Source organism: Chiloscyllium punctatum, chromosome 8 (genome assembly GCF_047496795.1).
Source record: "Chiloscyllium punctatum isolate Juve2018m chromosome 8, sChiPun1.3, whole genome shotgun sequence".
In the NCBI taxonomy this organism is placed as follows: Eukaryota; Metazoa; Chordata; class Chondrichthyes; order Orectolobiformes; family Hemiscylliidae; genus Chiloscyllium; species Chiloscyllium punctatum.
Window position 1 is genome coordinate 30,075,325 of NC_092746.1, and position 20,570 is coordinate 30,095,894.

The 20,570-nt window shown below is 41.1% G+C and overlaps 1 protein-coding gene across 3 annotated transcripts in view; it reads right to left on the reverse strand.

Annotated features, from left to right (window-relative positions):
- The window catches only part of LOC140480447 (dynein axonemal heavy chain 11-like), a 445,469-nt gene that overhangs the window by 23,636 nt on the left and 401,263 nt on the right, over window positions 1-20,570 (reverse strand). For all 3 annotated transcript variants that reach the window (XM_072575322.1, XM_072575320.1, XM_072575321.1), the window contains one exon: window positions 9,794-10,036. In XM_072575322.1, coding sequence (XP_072431423.1) covers window positions 9,794-10,036 — 243 coding nt within the window. The remainder of the gene's footprint in view (window positions 1-9,793; window positions 10,037-20,570) is intronic.

Sequence of the window (20,570 nt, forward strand, 5' to 3'; positions counted from 1 at the left end):
TTCAATTAATTTGCATCTATGGCTGTCTTAGGCAGACTGTTTCACATAACAGCACTTTGAGCGATGAAGCTTTTAATGCAATGGATTCATTTGAATTGTACCCTCTTTTTCTCGGGTATTTTTTCTATTAGAGGGAACAGGTGTTCACTATTTATTTTGCCAATGCCTTCATTATTTTGGACAGCTCAATCAAATCATCATTTAACATTCTCATAGTCAGAGAGATATACCCTTCACCATCAAAACTCAATCCCTTCAGCCGAGCTATGATTCTGAGCAATGACTTATAGAGTCATAGAGATGTACAGCATGGAAACAGACCCTTCGGTCCAACCCGTCCATGCCGACCAGATATCCCAACCCAATCTGGTCCCACCTGCCAGCACCCGGCCCATATCCCTCCAAACTCTTCCTATTCACCTACACATCCAAATGCCTCTTAAATGTTGCAATTGTACCAGCCTCCACCACATCCTCTGGCAGCTCATTCCATGTACGTACTACCCTCTGCATGAAAAAGTTGCCACTTAGGTCACTTTTATATCTTTCCCCTCTCACCCTAAACCTATGCCCGATAGTTCTGGACTCCCCGACCCCAGGGAAAAGACTTTGTCTATTTATCCTATCCATGCCCCTCATAATTTTGTAAACCTCTATAAGGTCACCCCTCAGCCTCTGACACTCCAGGGAAAACAGCCCCAGCCTGTTCAGCTTCTCCCTGTAGCTCAGATCCTCCAACCCTGGCAACATCCTTGTAAATCTTTTCTGAACCTTTTCAAGTTTCACAACATCTTTCCGATAGGATGGAGACCAGAATTGCACGCAATATTCCAACAGTGGCCGAACCAATGTCCTGTACAGCTGCAACATGACCTCCCAACTCCTGTACTCAATACTCTGACCAATAAGGGAAAGCATACCAAACACCTTCTTCACTATCCTATCTACTTGCGACTCCATTTTCAAGGAGCTATGAACCTGCACTCCAAGGTCTCTTTGTTTAGCAACACTCCCTGGGACCTTACCATTAAGTGTATAAGTCATGCTAAGATTTGCTTTCCCAAAATGCAGCACCTTGCATTTCTCGGAATTAAACTCCATCTGCCACTTCTCAGCCCATTGGCCCATCTGGTCCAGATCCTGTTGTAATCTGAGGTAACCCACTTCGCTGTCCACGACACCTCCAATTTTGGTGTCATCTGCAAACTTACTAACTGTACCTCTCATGTTCGCATCCAAATCATTTATGTAAATGACAAAAAGTAGAGGGCCCAGCACTGATTCTTGTGGCACTCCATTGGTCACAGGTCTCCAGTCTGAAAAACAACCCTCCACCAACACCCTCTGTCTTCTACCTTTGAGCCTGTTCTGTATCCAAATGGTTAGTTCTTCCTGCATTCCATGAGATCTAACCTTGCTAATCAGTCACCCATGGGGAACCTAGTCGAACACCTTACTGAAGTCCATATAGATCACATCTACTGCTCTACCCTCATCAATCTTCTTTGTTACTTCTTCAAAAAATTCAGTCAAGTTTGTGAGACATGATTTCCCACACACAAAGCCATGTTGACTATCCTGAATCAGTCCTTGCCTTTCCAAATATATGTACATCCTGTCCCTCAGGATTCTCTCCAATAACTTGCCCACCACCGAGATCAGGCTCACTGGTCTATAGTTCCCTGGCTTGTCTCTACCACCCTTCTTAAACAGTGGCACCACGTTTGCCAACTTCCAGTCTACTGGCATCTCACCTGTGACAAATATCTCAGCAAGAGGCCCAGCAATCACTTCACTAGCTTCCCACAGAGTTCTCAGGTACACCTGATCAGGTCCTGGGGATTTATCCACTTTTAACCGTTTCAAGACATCCAGCACTTCCTCCTCTGTAATCTGGACATTTTGCAAGATGTCACCATCTACTTCCCTACAGTCTATATCTTCCATATCCTTTTCCACTGTAAATACTGATGCAAAATATTCATTTAGTATCTCCCCCATTTTCTGTGGCTCTACACAAAGGCCACCTTGCTGATCTTTGAGGGGATTAGTGGTGCTGGAAGAGCACAGCAGTTCAGGCAGCATCCAAGTAGCTTCGGCCCTATTCCTTCCCTAGTTATCCTTTTGTCCTTAATATATTTGTAAAAATCCTTTGGATTCTCCTTAATTCTATTTGCCAAAGCTATCTCATGTCCTCTTTATTCCCTCCTGATTTCCCTCTTAAGTATACTCCTACTTTCTTTATACTCTTCTAAGGATTCACTCGATCTGTCCTGTCTATACCTGACATATGCTTCCTTCTTTTTCTTAACCAAACCCTCAATTTCTTTCGTAATCCAGCATTCCTTATACCTACCAGCCTTCCCTTTCACCCTGACAGGAATATACTTTCTCTGGATTCTTGTTATCTCATTTCTCAAGGCTTCCCATTTTCTAGCCGTCCCTTTACCTGCGAACATCTGCCTCCAATCAGCTTTCGAAAGTTTTTGCCTAATACCATCAAAATTGGCCTTTCTCCAATTTAGTACTTAAACCTTGAGATCTGGTCTATCCTTTTTCCATCACTATTTTAAAACGAATAGAATTATGGTCACTGGCCCCAAAGTGCTGCCCCACTGACACCTCAGTCACCTGCCCTGCCTTATTTCCCAACAGTAGGTCTAGTTTTGCACCTTCTCTAGTAGGTACATCCACATACTGAATCAGAAAATTGTCTTGTACACACTTAAGAAATTCCTCTCCATCTAAACCTTTAACACTATGGCAGTCCCAGTCTATGTTTGGAAAGTTAAAATCTCCTACCATAACCACCCTATTATTCTTACAGATAGCTGAGATCTCCTTACAAGTTTGTTTCACAATTTCCCTCTGACTTTTGGGGGGTCTATAATACAATCCCAATAAGGTGATCATCCCTTTCTTATTTTTAAGTTCCACCCAAATAACTTCCCTGGAGGTATTTCTGCGAATATCTTCCCTCAGCACAGCTGTAATGCTATCCCTTATCAAAAATGCCACTCCCCCTCCTCTCTTGCCTCCCTTTCTATCCTTCCTGTAGCACTTGTATCCTGGAACATTAAGCTGCCAATCCCGCCCATCCTTGAACCATGTTTCCGTAATTGCTATGATATCCCAGTCCCATGTTCCTAACCATGCCCTGAGTTCATCTGCCTTCCCTGTTAGGCCCCTTGCATTGAAATAAATGCAGTTTAATTTATTAGTCCTACCTTGTCCCTGCCTGCCCTGACTGTTTGACTCACTTCTGTTCTCAGCTGTACCCGTCTCAGATCGATCTCTTTCCTCACTATCTCCCTGGGTCCCACCCCCCCAACTTACTAGTTTAAATCCTCCCAAGCAGTTCTAGCAAATCTCCCTGCCAGTATATTAGTCCCCTTCCAATTTAGGTGCAAGCCGTCCTTTTTGTACAGGTCACTTCTACCCCAAAAGAGATTCCAATGATCCAAAAATGTGAATCCTTCTCCTATACACCAGCTCCTCAGCCATGCATTCATCTGCTCTATCCTCCTATTCCTGCCCTCACTAGCTCGTAGCACTGGGAGTAATCCAGATATTACTACCCTTGAGGACCTCCTTTTTAAATTTCTGCTTAACTCTCTGTAATCTCCCTTCACAATCTCAACCTTTTCCCTTCCTATATCATTGGTTCCAATGTGGACAATGACCTCTGGCTAGCCCCTCTCCCCCGTGAGAACATTCTGCACCCTCTCTGAGACATCCTTGATCCTGGCACCAGGGAAACAACACACCATTCTGCTATTTTTCTGTTGGCCACAGAAACGTCTGTCTGTGCCTGTGACTACAGAATCCACTAACACAATTGATCTCTTGGAAGCCGACGTACCCCTCATTGCATTAAAGCCAGTCTCGATATCAGAACCGTGGCTGTTTGTGCTACGTTCCCCTGAGAATCCATCACCCCCTACGTTTTCCAAAACAGCATACTTGTTTGAAATGGGTATACCCACAAAAGACTCCTGCCCTAGGTGCCGACCTCTCTCACCCTTCCTGGGGTTAACCCATTTATGTGACTGTATCTAAGACTTTGCCCCCTTCCTATAACTGCCATCCATCACATACTGTTGCTGTTGCAAATTTCTCATCACTTCTATCTGTCTCTCCAACCGATCTGATAAAATTTGCATCCAATAACACTTATGGCAGATATAATCCGCAGTAACCCTTAAACTCTCTTTAAACTCCCACATCTGACAGGAAGTACATATCACTGCAAAGGCCATTTTTGCTCCTTCACGAACTACAGACCCAGAAATAACACTGTCTTATTCCTCTACAAACACTGCCCCAGGTTAAATTAATAGCTATGGCTTATATTTTAAGTTTAATCAAGAGACTTATCTCCAAAAACATATAATCAAGAAAGAATCCACTATACTCACTACTGCAGCCTTTCTCTTGGACAGACTTAAAACAACGATTAACTTATCTGATTCTTTGCTGTGAACTTCGCCCAACAGTTTCTCCAAGATTAGTTGTGAATTTCACTGACTTCCTCCAAGAGTAGCAGGTCCTTTCCTACACCAACGTAAGAAGTTTCTTTGTTGACACTCTCTTGATACTCAGGATAGGGCATGAAACTATGGAATGACAGTGCCTGATTTTCTATTGACTTAGAGTTGAAGCCAGAAAATCTGTTTCTGTGTGTTCATGAATTTCAGATCATTGTCCCTTGCTCTAATATCTGAGCATGGAAGCAGCACTAATATTGCTAAAAAAAAAACTGGAGAAACTCAGCAGGTCTGCAGCATCTGCAGAGAGAAAACAAGACTCAATGTTTCGAGTGCAGTGATCCTTCTTCAGAACTAATATTTCTAATGTGATATGACAAACTAATTCTAATGGTATCTCCATATGATACAATGATGATTCTTCGAAGATTATGGATTTTAGAATTATGCTTGTTATTTAATGTAGCATGAAGTGGATCATCTGTCCTGTTCTGAAGTGTGTCTGACTGCAGCTTGGATGATTCAACTATTAGAGATCCAAGGGGGCCCAGTTCATTTTATTGTGAAGAAAGTGCAAGGTGTTTACACTTCAAGGCCATGGCAGCATGCTGTTTGCTACTGATGGTGAATCTGCAAATTTCCAGAAGTGTTAAGAATGTCAGGAATAATTCTGCTTTGAAATGTTCATTCTCTTTGAATATTGTGAGAGAAAATCTGCTTCCCTGTCCACCCACAGCATGACCACAAAGAGCATAAGGAACCATGTCTGCCTAAGCCACATCAGAAACTACCCAGAGTGCCTCAGCTTTGACCAAACAGGCTAACTAAGACACAAGGTAGTAAACAGAAGATGACTCAAGCCACCTCCAGACTAGGGAATACACTTCCCAAGACAGCCTGACAATAGACGTCCTAGCCCTCTCATAGTCTTATCCAGCAAGCTCAAACATTATTAAGGCTGCCTGTAAATGAAAATGAGTGGGTGTGGTTTTCCTCACTGTTTTTCCAAAGAAAACTGCAGTGATTAACTCATCCCCTGAACCTCCAAGCCTGTCCGTCATGATTAGATTAGATTACTTACAGTGTGGAAACAGGCCCTGCGGCCCAACAAGTCCACACCGACCCTCCGAAGAGTAACCCGCCCAGACCCATTCCCCTACATCTATCCTTCACCTAACACTACGGGCAACTTAGCACGGGCAACTCAGTGAGCACAACTACTCCGAATCCCTAAGGGCAGCCTCGCTCCTCACACATACTGAAACTCCACAAAATCCTTTGTTAGAAGGGGAATTTTTTTTTGTATTGACTCATCAGATCTGAACATTGCTGGCTGGGTCAGAAATTATTGCTCTTTCTTTGTTGCTTTTGTTAAGGTGGTGAGCTACAATCTTGAATTGCTGCAGTCCATTTGGTGAAAATAAACCCAAAATACCATCAAAGGACAATTTTGACCTGACACTGAAGGAGTAGTGATACATTTGTAAGTCAGGATGGTGAGTGGCTTGGAGGGGAACTTGCAGGTAGTGCTGTTCCTATATATCTGCTGCCCTTATCCTTCAAGCTGGAGTGGTCATGGGTTTAGAAGGTGCTGTCTAAGGAGCCTTGGGTGATTTTCTGCAGCATTTCTTGTAGGTAGTAACACTGCTGCTACAGTGCATTGATAGTGAAGGGACTGAATGTTGCTGGATTGACAATGGGCTGCATTGTCCTGGATCGTATCAGGCTTCAAGTGTTGTTGGAACAACACTCATCCAGGCAAGTGGGGTGTATTCCATCACACTCTCTACTTGTGCCTTGGAGATAAAGTCCCTTTTGGTTGGCACGGTGGCACAGTGGTTAGCACTGCTGCCTCACAGCGCCAGAGACCCGGGTTCAATTCCCGCCTCAGGCAACTGTCTGTGTGGAGTTTGCACATTCTCCCCGTGCATGCATGGGTTTCCTCCAGGTGCTCCGGTTTCCTCCCACAGTCCAAAAATGTGCAGGTCAGGTGAATTGGCCATGCTAAGTTGCCCGTAGTGTTAGGTGAAGGATAAATGTAGAGGAATGGGTCTGGGTGGGTTACTCTTCGGAGGGTCGGTGTGGGCTTGTTAGGCTGCACTGTTTCCACACTATAAGTAATCTAATCTAATCATGACAGACAGGTCAGGAGGTGAGTTAATCACTGCAGTTTTCTTTGGAAAAACAGTGAGGAAAACCACACCCACTCATTTTCATTTACAGGCAACCTTAATAATGTTTGAGGTTACTGGATGAGACTATGAGAGGTAGATGTTGGATCAGAGATTCAGTAATTGTACATTTCTCATCCCCATTTCCTTGGACAATATTTCCTAAATTGAGTGACTCTCACAATCAATACAGCCCTGAATCTCTCAAAGGTTAATTGGAGTGTTTCTATTTCATTCTATCATTGTACTAACAAAGAAAGCTTTTTTGCTCCAAACAAGTGCAGATAAATACATTTGTAATAACCTTCTATGAAGTATTATTTTGAATACCCAACAGCACTTGAGAAAATCTCATATGCATTACAATGTCGCACTAGCATGGAACACATAAGATATGTCCTGGTATTGTCTGGTGGTGAAAATTAAGACGATAAATTTGAAGGCCAGTGAAGTACAAAAATGGCACTTCCCTCTTTGCAATCATTTAGGCAGTCTTCTGTTTCTGGATTTGTTCCAAACAAATGATCCCTGTGGCAATTCTGCTAATGATTTTACATTCAGACATTAAATACACCAAATGTTAATCTGTTTCCTTTCATCAGACAATTGGGTACATTAATAGGTGCTAACAATCATCATCAACAGTGATCAACTATGGTAACTACTCTGCACTTGGAATTGCTTTTTTTTTCATTACTCGTGCAATACATGGTAGGTTCTCCCAAATAGATTTAATTCCATTTACATTCAAAGTCAATGGTACTGAGAAATAATACATAAATCTGCTGTCAGCTGTAATATAAATGGCATGGTTCAATGCTTCAAACAGCAGGAAGTATCATAAAAATATTTTTCCTGAAAGGTCAGGTTCCATGTACCTGGACATCCTGACAGCTCTACCTCATCAACAACTCTCCCTAATACGTCATTTCATTTGTTTGACAACCACTACTGGATAGGCAAAAATTTCCTTCCTTCAGAAACTTCCTTTTCTAGTTATTGGTAAGATCAAAGTAATTATGTTTGGAAACAGAAACAGAAATGCTCAACAGGTCTGGCAGCATTTGTGAAGAGAAATCAGTTAATGTTTCGGGTCAGTACAGTTCTGAGGAAGGGCTACCGGAATCGAAACATTAACTCAGATTTCTCTTCACAGATGCTGCCAAACCTGCTGAGGTACGCCGGTAATTTGGTTTTGCTTCTGATTTGCAGTATCCGCAGTTCTTTTGGTAATTGTTTTTGGTCCAAGCTAATACTCACTGCATCTCTCTGCTGAGCAACTGAAACTGTTCACAATCATTTGTTTACTTTAAACCTGAGGTGATCTTGTGAGCATATAATCTCCTTCATCACCAAGACTGTTCACATCCTGTTACGTCTGTAATTATAGAACTCTTACAGTGTGGAAGCAGGCAATTCGGCCCATTGAGTCCAAAGGGCATCCCACTCAGATCCACTCCCAACCCTATCCCTATAACCCTGCATTTTCACTTAATCCACCTAACCTCCACATACTGGGACACTATGGGCAATTTGACATGTCCAATCCACCCTACGTACATATCTTTGGACTGTGGGAGGAAACCACAGCACCCGGAAGAAATATCACACAGACAGAGGGAGAACGTGCAAACTCCATGCAGACAGTTGCCGGAGGCTGGAATTGAACCTGGGTCCCTGGCGCTGTGAGGCAGCAGGGCTAATCATTGAACCACTGTGCCACCCAGCTATTGTCAGCTGATTTTGCCCCTTGCCTGCTGAAACCCTTATTCATACCTTTGAGGCTACTAGATTTAATTATTTTAATGCCTTTCAGGCTGACCCTCTATACATTGAGTTCATCCAAAACTCTGCTGGCCACATCCTAACTCCTAATATACCTCACCCACACATTAAGTCAGTGCAGATCTATATTGACTCCCAGTTTGAATACACCTTAATTTTCCAATCTCCTTCATGTTTTCAAATCCTTCTATGACCTTCATTTTTTTTTACCCTCCTAAATGATAAAACTCTCCAAGATATCTTATTTCTTATCCATCCCCAATTGTATTCACTATGCTAAAAGCCACTATGCTTTGGTTGCTTAGTCTCTAAGCTCTGGTAGTCTCTTCCTAATCTTTTTGCCTCTCTCCTGCTGATATCTCTTTAATTATACTTTTGAACATCTGACCTAATATCTCTACATGGCTCTCTTTCAAATTTGTTTGCTAACCTTCCTCTAAAATGCCTTTGGCCATTATATTTTATTAATGACACTATACAAATCCAAGCTCTTGTCATGATGATGATTTACATCTGAACAGTTATTGTCTCTCCAGCTTGCTGATTTACTTGCTGTGTATCATTGACATTTTTTGTTATTAAATTTAGAAAGGTATTGAAGTCTTGTTCCAACTTCAGAATTATGCAATTTGTGGTCTCATGCTGCTGGTTTCCAATATTCACTCTGAATGCAGATGAATGACAGAGCAAGAGCTCAGGAATGTACAGACATTACATATACATATACACACACACCCATGTCATCTAGAACACCATTATAAATGAGCCTACTTCAGTATTTTCATGTTCTGTTCATTTATATATATAAAATGGTAAGTTAAATTAACGGATATTTTGCGTTGTTGCATATTTACTTGTAATATACTAAGAAAACTTGTGTACAATCCTTATTTGCAATTGTGCAATAAGGGGCTGCACAGTGGCTCAGTGGTTAGCACTGCAGCCTCATAGTACCAGGGTCCCAGGTTCGATTCCAGCCTTGGGTGGCTGTCTGTGTGGAGTTTGCACATTCTCCCCGTGTCTATGTGGGTTTCCTCCCAGTCAGTTCAACAAATGTTGGCCTTGCCAGAAATGCCCACATCTTTTACAAGAATAAATATATCTCCACAGAGTACACCAAGATGAAGAGGAATGTCTAAGATACGTTCATGCCATAGGATAAATACATGAAAACCATTGAACTAAGATATGCAGATCAGGTGAATTGGCCATGCTAAATTGCCCGTAGTGTTAGGTGCATTGGTTAGAGTGAAATGGGTCTGGGTGGGTTACTCTTCGGAGGGTCGCTGTGGACTGGTTGGGCCGAAGGGCCTGTTTCCACACTGTAGGGAATCTAAAAAAAAATCTGACCTTTTCCTCTGTAGTCTGTGCAGATCCCTCTCCAATAGTTGAATCTCTTGGCTGCATCTCTACTAACGTTCGAAAGAGATTATCCGATGTTACTGTGAGGAACTCGATTTCAGCATTAGAGTGCAGACCATACAACACTGGGCTTTCTGGAGGAAGCATTTCATCAATGTACTTATGGTACCCAATATAGTCCAAGTTGGGAGGAGCAATAAAACCGGGTGCCAGTGTAAGCTCTCCTTCAAGCTAAATTAAAACAAGATTTGAATTAGAAAGCCGACTTTGATAAATAATAAAAAAAACACACAAACATTTCAAGATTTGCGTAAGACAATAGAAATCACTGCTTTTGAAATGGATAAATAATATTAAACATTAAACTGTAAAGAACTAAACTCCTAGTGGTAGTACTTGATTATTTGGATTCCAGTAACATTTTGAGCAACGAGAGAGTGAACAAGATAAATGTGATGCTTAGAAATGTTTATAAAGCACAATGTTTAATCAAATTACTACAATCTAATTTTAGAAAATTACAGGCTGTAACGGGGAAATGCATAGCAGTAAATCACAGAGCAAGGAATTCAGAGGCTCAAGCTAATGATCTGGAGACACAGGTACAAATTCCAACATGTCAGCTGTTGAAATTTCAATTCTATTAATAAATCTAGAAGTGAAAGCTAATCTCAGTAATAGTGACCATGAAACTAACACAAATTGTTGTAAAACCCATCTGCTTTACAAATATTCTGAGAAGAAGGAAATCTGTATTTAACTGGTTTGCCTATATGGTGCCTCTAGACTCTCAGTAATGTGGTTGATCCTCAATTACTATCTGAAATGGTCTAGTTAGCCAGTCAGTTCAACAAATGTTGGCCTTGCCAGAAATGCCCACATCTTTTAAAAGAATAAATATATCTCCACAGAATACACCAAGATGAAGAAGAATGTCTAAGATACTTTCATGCCATAGGATAAATACATGAAAACCATTGAACTATAAAAATCAGTGATGGGAAAGGCATAATGCCCATAAACCTATATCTTATTCATATTTCTTAACCATTCAATTTGAGACATAGCAGAGAAAAATAAAAAATCTCTGGAGCACCTTGAATCTGCCTAGAGAAGCAGTTTGAATTCCTCAATATAGCATAACAAAGCTATAAACGCACAGCACATGTGAAGAATCTGATTTTGCATTTTACTAGTTATGCACCTTTATATAGCAATATTGTTGTTGGTGCAGTCTCCTTGTATGCCATAATTAGCACAATTAGATTGGAAACATTTTTTTAAAAATTAGCAGCTCCATTTTGCAGTACCATTGCTGATTCCATCTGAAATGGTAGCCTCAGACCAGTAAGAACAGATATTGGTTGAAATTGAAAAATGTAAAGTCTTGTCAAAATAGATATCTAAAAATCAAGAAAATTGTTCACAGCTCAATTTTTCCCACACTCAGAGGGAGCGACTGCCTGATTTTTCTATTCAATTGTCATGCCTTAGACCACAAGATGCAGGAGCAGAATTAGGACATTCAGTTCAGCAAGTCTGCTCTGCCATTCAATGAGATGATGGCAGATTGGGTAATCCTCAAGTCCACTTTCCTGCCTTGTCCCTATAACCCCTGATTCCCCTTCTGATAAAAATCTGTCTATCTCAGCCTTGAATATACTTAACAAACCATCCTTGACAGCCCTCTGTAGTAAAAGAATTCACAGATTCACTACCCTCTGAGCTGAGAAATTCCAATCCTCTGAGGTTATGCCCTCTGGGTTTAGAATCACACACAACAGGAAAGAACCTTTCCACATCCACCCTATCAAGCCTGCTAAGAATCATACATGTTTCAATAAGGTCGCTTCTCATTCTTTTATATTCCAATAAGTACATGCCCAATTTAGAGTCAAGATTAGAGTGGTGCTGGAAAAGCAGAGCAGGTCAGGCAGCATCCAAGGAGCAGGAAAAATTGACGTTTGGGCAGGAGCCCTTCATCAGGAATTCCTGATGAAGGGCTCCTGCCCGAAACGTCGATTTTCCTGCTCCTCGGATGCTGCCTGACCTGCTCTGCTTTTCCAGCACCACTCTAATCTTGACTCTAATCTCCAGCATCTGCAATCCTCACTTTCGCCTACATGCCCAATTTACTCAACCACTCCTCATTAGGCAAACATTCCAACCCTGGTATCAATCTAGTGATTTTTATTCTGGTCTGCCTCCAATGCCAATGTACATTTCCTTACATAATGGGTCTAAAATGGTTCAGTTTTTCAACTACATTCTGTCTAGTGCTTTGTATAGTTTTAGCAAAGCCTCCCAACGTTTATACTCCATTTCCTTTGAAATAAAGGCCAAGATTCCACTTGCCTCTCCAATTACCCACTGAACTTTGATGTTAGCTTTTTGTGATTCATGGACAAGGACTCCTGAATCCCACTGTTCTATAGCTTTCCACAGTCTTTCTCCATCTAAATAATATTCTTCTGACTAAACAGCACCACTTCCCATTTTCCCACGTTATATACTATTTGCCACATTTTTGTCGACCCGCTTAACTTGTCGATATCTCTCTGCAGAATGTGTGTCATTGTCATCACTTGCCTTCCCATATATATTTTTGTCATCCACAAACTTGGCTGAAGTACATTCACTTGGTCATTCAAGTTATTACTATATATTGTAAATAACAACGGACCTAGCTCTCTTCCCTGCGGCACTTCACAAGTTACAGGGTGCCTTTGTTCCAACTCTCTATCTTCTATTACGTCACCAATCCTCTATTGAATGCTAATATACTACCTCCAAGATCATGGGCTCTTACCTTATTAAGTAGTCTAATGTGTAGTATCTTGTTAAATGCCTTCTGAAAATCCAAATATATTACGTTCACTGCTCCTCTTTTACCTATCCTGCTTGTTACCTCTTCAAAGAATTCTGGTAGATCTTTCAGGCACTATTTCTTCTTCACTGAAGCCATGTTTACTCTACTTGATTATGTTATGTATTTCTAAATGCTCTGCTATTCCAACCTTTCTAGCAGACTGTAACATTTTCTCAATAACAGACGTTAAGCTAACTGGTCTACAGTTACTGGCTTTTCGTCTCCTTCCTTTTCCAAATAAAGGTACAACATTGGCAGTTTTTTAATCCTGTGGGACTTGTTCAGATTACTACTAGCGCATCAATTATCTCTGTAGTGCTTCCTTTAATATCCTAGGATGCATCTTATCAGGTCCAGAGGACTTTTCTGTCTTTATCCCCATCGATTTCTTTAGCATATTTTCTCTTGTGATTGTTATTGTATTTATTTCCTCTCTGCATTTTTGACCCTTGATTATTTAGTAAGTTTAAATTGCTTCCTTTTATGAAGTTGTTAACATCTCAATGAATGGTAATTTCACTGCCAGAAAGTCCCTTTTGGCACCTTATGTAAGTAGCAATTCTTCACCTTATTAGGAGAAAGTGAGGACTGCAGATGCTGGAGATCAGAGCTGAAAATGTGTTGCTGGAAAAGCGCAGCAGGTCAGGCAGCATCCAAGGAGCAGGAGAATCGACGTATTGGGCATAAATGTCGATTCTCCTGTTCCTTGGATGCTGCCTGACCTGCTGCACTTTTCCAGCAACACATTTTCAGCTTCACCTTATTAGCCTACATTGCAAATGTGAGCAGGTTCCATTTCTGCCAGGGACATCATAGCTGAACCTGAAGTAATGAAGACAGTTGAAATGTTCGTACTATTGCCCACACTGAGTTCACGTAGGCAGACATTTTTCAGTGATTGAAAGAAACTCCTTGCTGAATTTTAATTCCTGCCAGCCTCCGGCCAAGCTGTAAAAATGTAGAACCCATAAGCACAGCTGTTTAATACCGTGAATGCTGCATCCCTCAGTACAGAGTTAAAGTAAACAAACTATATTCCTTTTACCAGCTTTCTTCTCAGTAGGCTTAATTCAGGAATTTATTGCTGTATGTAACAAAATTTTATCTTTTTTCTCAGATATGACAGAAAACAGGAAAATTCTAGCAGGCAAGGTAATCCCAACATCAACAGTAAAAGAAAAGGAATGTTTAAAATGGTAGCGCTGATTCTCTTGAGAGGCTGTCCTCTGTCCTGGTGCTGGGCTGGCTATCTGCTAATGTTCTCAAATGTTGTTGAACATTTAGGGATTCTTGTAGTACAGTATGGCTTCATGACAGGACTCACCACCATAAATGGAAAAGGAAAATGGAATACAATCCTGTACTTCTGCACCTCTGAGAAGGCACTGATGCAGTATCATCTGATCCTGGGAGACCCCATCCCCATTACTCTTGTGTCAATGATCTTGTTTAGGGCAGGCAGAAGTATTGCCACCCTCTGCCACAATCCTTGTCTCCACATCAGACGAAAAGGAACTACAGAAAAAGGTCAGAACCCTGAGGTATCTGACAGTCAGCCTAAGGTGCAGTCCTTTGTCAGAAATTACAGTGGGAAGACCCAAGGATTTTGAGATGTCTTTTCTTTACAAGGATGTTGCCAGGATTGGAGCAGTTGAGCTATGGCAGAGGCTGAATAGGCTGGGGCTTTTTTTCCCTGGAGCATTGGAGGCTGAGAGGTAACCTAAAGGTTTATAAAATCATGAGGGGCTTGGATAGGGCAAATTGACAAGGTCTTTTGCCCAGGTAAGGGAATCCAAAATTAGAGGGCATAGATTTGATGTGAGAGAGGAAAGATTTAAAAGGGACCTGAGGGGCAATATTTTAACACAGAAGGTGGTACGGGTATGGAATGCATATATGGAATGAGCTGCCAGAGGAAGTGATGGAAGTAATTACAATTGCAACATTTAAAAGGCTGAAAATGTGTTGCTGGAAAAGCGCAGCAGGTCAGGCAGCATCCAAGGAGGAGGAGAATCAACGTTTTGGGCATGAGCCCCTCTTCAGGAATTCTGCAGTCCTCACTTTCTCCTCGAATATTTAAAAGGCATCTGGATGTACACATGAACAGGAAGTGTTTGGAGAGATATGGACCAAATGCTGGCTAATAGAACTAGATCAGATTAGGACAACTGGTCGGCATTGACGAGTTGGACCAAGAGGTCTGTTTCCGTGCTGTATGACTGCTTCTACTATGGATGTTGGATACAGTGACAGAATGCAGGCAAAGCTGTTATTTTAAAATAATGCATAATGAATATTTCAGATGTTTGACATCTAAGAAACTGCAAGAATAAAGTTTCAGGTAAAATGGGTTATGTTCCCCAATTCATTAGATTTAGATTATATTGCTTACAGTGTGGAAACAGGCCCTTCAGCCCAACAGGTCCACACCGACCTGCCGAAGTGCAACCACCCAGACCCATTTACCCCTTTACCTAACACTACGGGCAATTTAGCATGGCCAATTCACCTAACCTGCACATTTATGGACTGTGGGAGGAAACCGGAGCACCTGGAGGAATCCCACGTAGACACGGGGAGAATGTGCAAACTCCACACAGGCAGTCACCTGAGGCAGAAATTGAACTCGGGTCTCTGGCGCTGTGAGGCAGCAGTGCTAATTAGAGAATTAAATAAGGAAATGACCAATGTTCTTTTAGATGATATTTTTTAGAGCTTCATACATTATGGAAATGCACTTGAGGACTGGAGTTCCAATATTTACAGAAGAATATGGCATAATCCTACTCCTTTACAAGCCAGTTAGTCTAACATCCACAGTGGAAACAGCTTGAAGGCATTTTATGCAATGCTATGAATTACATTTAACAGCACTGTCGTTTTTAGCTATGTTTTCCCAATGTGATAAGCCATAAAAATGCAGTTTCCTACTTTTACAACAGTAACAAACAATTGTTGCTATATCCTCTAACGCAGTACAGAAGTGGCATAAATGCACACTTTTCATCTTTACCTTTCTTCATTTAATCTTGGTCATCTTATTTTAGGGTATTATTTGGGAAATATTCTATGGTTTTGGAAATAGAAGGGTTACACCTTATTAATCAGTTGGAACTCTTGATGGAGTAATTAAGGTAAAAGACTAGAGCGTTACTTTTGATGTGACTGGGTTTTTAAGGGACATTTAAACACAGTTTCAATGATGAAATATAAGGTTCAAGGAATAGTTAGCACATTGTTTACATGGATTAAGAACTTCTAATAGAACAGAAGATGAGGTCAAGTGATAAATGGAAAGTGCTATTCCTGCAAAAACAACATCAATGGATTTACAGACTAACACATTATTCCCAATAGAGTCATAGGACTAAAAATAATACTCATAGCATGGATCTTGCTGACAGCCCAAACGACTGGGGAGGTGGTGGGGAGGTTGGTAGGGGCATGGGGTGGGTGGGTGGAGATGGTATTGGAGGAGGTGGCAAACTAACTTTGGTGGCCAGTGGGACCTGGAGCTGGCGTGGGGCACAGGGATCACTCAGGCAGACATGGTTGAGAAGGCAAAGGTTGAGAGAAGGGATGCTGTGTTATGGGGTGGCTATTATCATTAAGGAGTCACTGTGGGTAAAAAGAACATTTGAATAGAAGACCAACTTCCCACAGCCCGTTGGGAGGCAGCCAGGGTTTACCTGCTACTGGGAGTGGGGGGGTGGGGGGGGGAAGCTCAGTGGGGGCTGCATAGAGAACTTTGAATAATGGAACTGGCCTCTGGGTGGAAGGGCTGGCTGCCATCTTTCTTACTGCTGGCTAGCTGGCATGGCAGGGAAAAAATGATGTCTCATTTGGCTCTCTGCAGAGCAATAGAGTTAGTTGCAATTCCCCAACGTATTCCCGTAGCTATGCACGTTTATCTTTCTCAAGTACTGCCACCTTCAAAGACTCATAAACCCCAGTTCTTTTTGTTCCTGTAGACCTTTTTGAATGGATATGCCTCCCCATATCCCTTCTGCCAAAATGCAATACTTCACCTGGTTATTAAATTCTATCACACTATGTTCTGTTGCAGGTAACTGACGTTGTCTACACGCCTTGCCACACTTCCAAGTTTGGTATCACTGGCAATTTTTGAAATTTTACTCTGCACACCAATATCCAGCTGATCAGTTGTTCTTGCACTGGACCTTTGGAAACACCACTATGTATTATTCTACAGTCTGAAAATTAACTGTTTATCATGACTAGTTGTTTTCTGTCAGTAAACCAATTTTCATACAGTCTCAAATTTATACCCTTTATCTGGTCATTTATCAAACAGCTTTCCTAAAATCCAGATCTACGACATCAATTGCATTCTCTTCCTGAAGTTTCCCTGTTACTTTATCAAAAAATTCAATTAGGTTGGTCAAGTGCAATCCATCTCTGACAAATCCAAGCTGGTCTTCTTTAATTAACTCAAATCTTTCCATGTGCCTGTTAATTATTTTCCCTGATTATTCTTTCTACAACATCAACTGCCCCTGATGTTAGACTTGCTAACTTGTACTAACTAGGAATGTCTCTACACACTGTTTTCATAAGGGAGTCACATTTTACCATTCACCAAGCCCCGGTATCGCTCCTATATCTCGGGAAGATTGGAAAATTGTGGCAGCATTTCTGCTATCTCCAACTTCCACTTTCTTTCGTGATCTTAGATGCAAACCATCATACTAGGCAAATGATCCACTCTAGGCCAGCCAGTCTTTTCAGAGTATTCTTTCTATCAATTTTTATCCCATGCATTATTTCCATCACCATTTGTCTCCTGATAATTTGTCAGCATCCGTTTATTAATAAATACTGATTCTTTACCAAGGTGTGGTTCTGTTATCCCTGAAAGCAACAGAAATGAAGAAACGACTCTGCATGTCAAACACATCTACCTTGAGTGGATCACAAAAGGTCAAACTCATGGCAGTGTTATTGGTTATGAGAGATGTCCTTCATAATTCAGGCGAGTAGTTTGTCTAATAGTTGGCCACCTGGTTGCTGATACAGGAAAAGATGGCCCATAATAGGCCTTCCATTGGAAAAGAGAGAGATTACTGCTGCCTATTCATCTTGTAGGAGGGTGCACACTTAGCACAACACTGCAAAAATGCTGGGGCTCATTAGCTGAGTAGGCTGGATAGCAAGGGTGGGGGGCAGAATGACACCAACTCTGCAGGTTCAATCCCTGCATCACCTGAGATAATACATGGAGTCTTGCTTCCTTGCCTTGCAACGCACTTGATGTGGAGCAGTGGCTTAGGCTATAAATCCAACAGTCTCTGTCTATTGGAGATGATGTCTATGGTCATTTGCCAAATTAAAGTTCAGGACTGGTTTGGCTCCTGAATTGGATTTTGAAATAACCTAAATAAAAGATTACTTTAAATGGCATACAACGACAAGCTTTCTTGGACTCTTTATGTGTAGGCACTGGTTACAAAGGCCCAATAACATCTCTTCTTCCTCAGGCAGTTGAGAAAATTTGGCATGACGGCAAATTTCCTTACCAAGTTTTATAGGTGCAACATCAAGAACATTCTATCTGGATGTATCACTACTGGTATGGCAACTGTACCATTCAAGATCAGAGATGATAACAGAGAGTGGTGAACTCGGCCCGGACAATCACAAAGGCCAGCCTCCCATCTATAGAATTCATCTATCAGGCCCACTGTCAAGGAAAGGCCACCAGCATTCTCAAAGACCCATCCCACCCTGGCAATGCTTTCCTACAAACTCTACCATTGGGGAGAAGGTACAGAAGCCTGAACACACGCACCAGCCGGTTTTGAAACAGTGTCTACCCTTCTGTTGTTAGAACACTGAATGGACTCACAAACTCTTAGCATTTGCCTGTACCTATGTTTTTGGTTTTTGATGCTGTTTACCTATTATTTACTTATCTATGCTATTTAACTCTGTGATCTGCCTGTATTGCTCGCAAGACAAATCTTTTCACTGTGCCTCAGTACACATGACAATAAATTCAATTCAATTCAAATGACAGTAATTACTGAACACATTCTAGAAGCTCCTGGTCCTTGTAAGGCAGTTAAAAAAAAGAATCAGGTAGTGGGGTGAAGTTATCTGAAGTTATTGTAGGAGAACATTTTACTGTATACAGATCAATGGGAGATTCATTAAGAACAAAGAAAGAACAACACAGCACAGGAACAGGCCCCTTCTTTCCTGGATGAAATCCTCCATACCAGGCAACATCCTGGTAAACCTTTTCTGTACCCTCTCCATAGCATCCACATCCTTCTGGTAGTGTGTTGACCAAAACTGTACACAATATTCCAAGTGCGGCATAACTAAAGTTTAATAAAAGCTCAGCATAGCTTGACTATCCTTATACTCAATGCCCCTTCCAATGAAGGCAAGCATGCCATAAGCCTTTTTTTAATGCCTTACCTACCTGCACTGTTACCTTCAATGATCCATAGACCTTCACACGCAGATCCCTCTGCATATCAATACTTCTAAGGGTTCTGCCATTCACTGCACAATTTCCACCTGTGCTTGACCTTCCAAATTGCATCACCTCACATTTGTCTGGATTAAACTCAATCCGCCATTTTAGTAGGCATTTTTGATCATCCTGCAGAAAGTGTGGACTGCAGATGCTGGAGATCAGAGTTGAGAGTATGTCTTGGGCATAAACCATTCATCAGGAGATGATAAAGGGCTTATGCCCGAAACGTCGATTCTCCTGCTTCTCAGATGCTGCCTGGCCTGCTGTGCTTTTCCAGTCACACACTCTCAATTTTGATCATCCTCCCTCTAAAAGAATAAAGCATTAAAAAACTGGGTTTAGAAAGTAGCGATAAGGGTGATTCCAAGTATTTAAAGCCAAAACAATGAAGTAAATGTGAGTGACTTCAATTTTACTGGATGAAATATCAGAGTTTGTTATGAAGAAGATCTTCAATAAATGACAGATGTACACTAAATTGAAATGAGCATGTTATTTGAATAACATGGGTAATGAGATAAATTCAGAAGATACAATATTCATATTATTTTGAGCAAGGTGAATGGTTTATGGGTGAAAGTTTTTTTTCTAAAACATATGGAGCAGATTTACAGAGAAATTGGCTTAATTGCCATATTTAAAAAGGAGATTGACCGATGTTGAAAAATGAAATTAAGAATTATAAAGGTATTTGACAAGGTTAGATTTTTTTTTCTGTTCAAAAGTGGCCAGTGAAAAAAGCTGTTGTTCTGGGGTTTCAATACATTGTAGAAGAATGGGAGAAAAGACCAAATAATAATGCATTGAATTTGTCATCCTAGTGGGATAAACAGAGTGTAATTTTCACTCTGAATTTTCTTAGGTCATGTAGGGTTTGATTTACTTTGGTGCATTAATCGTGGCACTTGTAGTGAAGGCGATTAGAAATTCACCTCATGAGCTCCTAACGATGGATTTTGTTTAAAATTAACATTGCTTTCCAAAAGAATTATTAAAATGATTATTAAAACTTCTTCCAATTGTAAAACCAATTTCTCTGCAGTGTGTTTGGATTCAACACTAGCAGATAAATAGAAGAGTAACAAGCAGGCTTGACAATACTACAGTTAAGCTTCTCGTTTCTTGGTCAAAGCATGTTCTCTTGAATATTTCAGTGAAGTGTTACAGCAGTTAAGCAGCAATTTAAAATCAAATCTTGGCACAGTCCTTAAGAAGCTTCAATTATTTTAAAATACTATTAAATAGCAGTAATTGATATTTCGGACCCCTTTTAAAGCTTAACAACCCAAGCAAAAAAACCTTTAAATAGCTCAGATGCATTTCCACTGATATTTCAGTAGAGGGTGCCAAGAGCCCTATAAATCCCAGTGTGGGACCTGAAGGTTATTTCT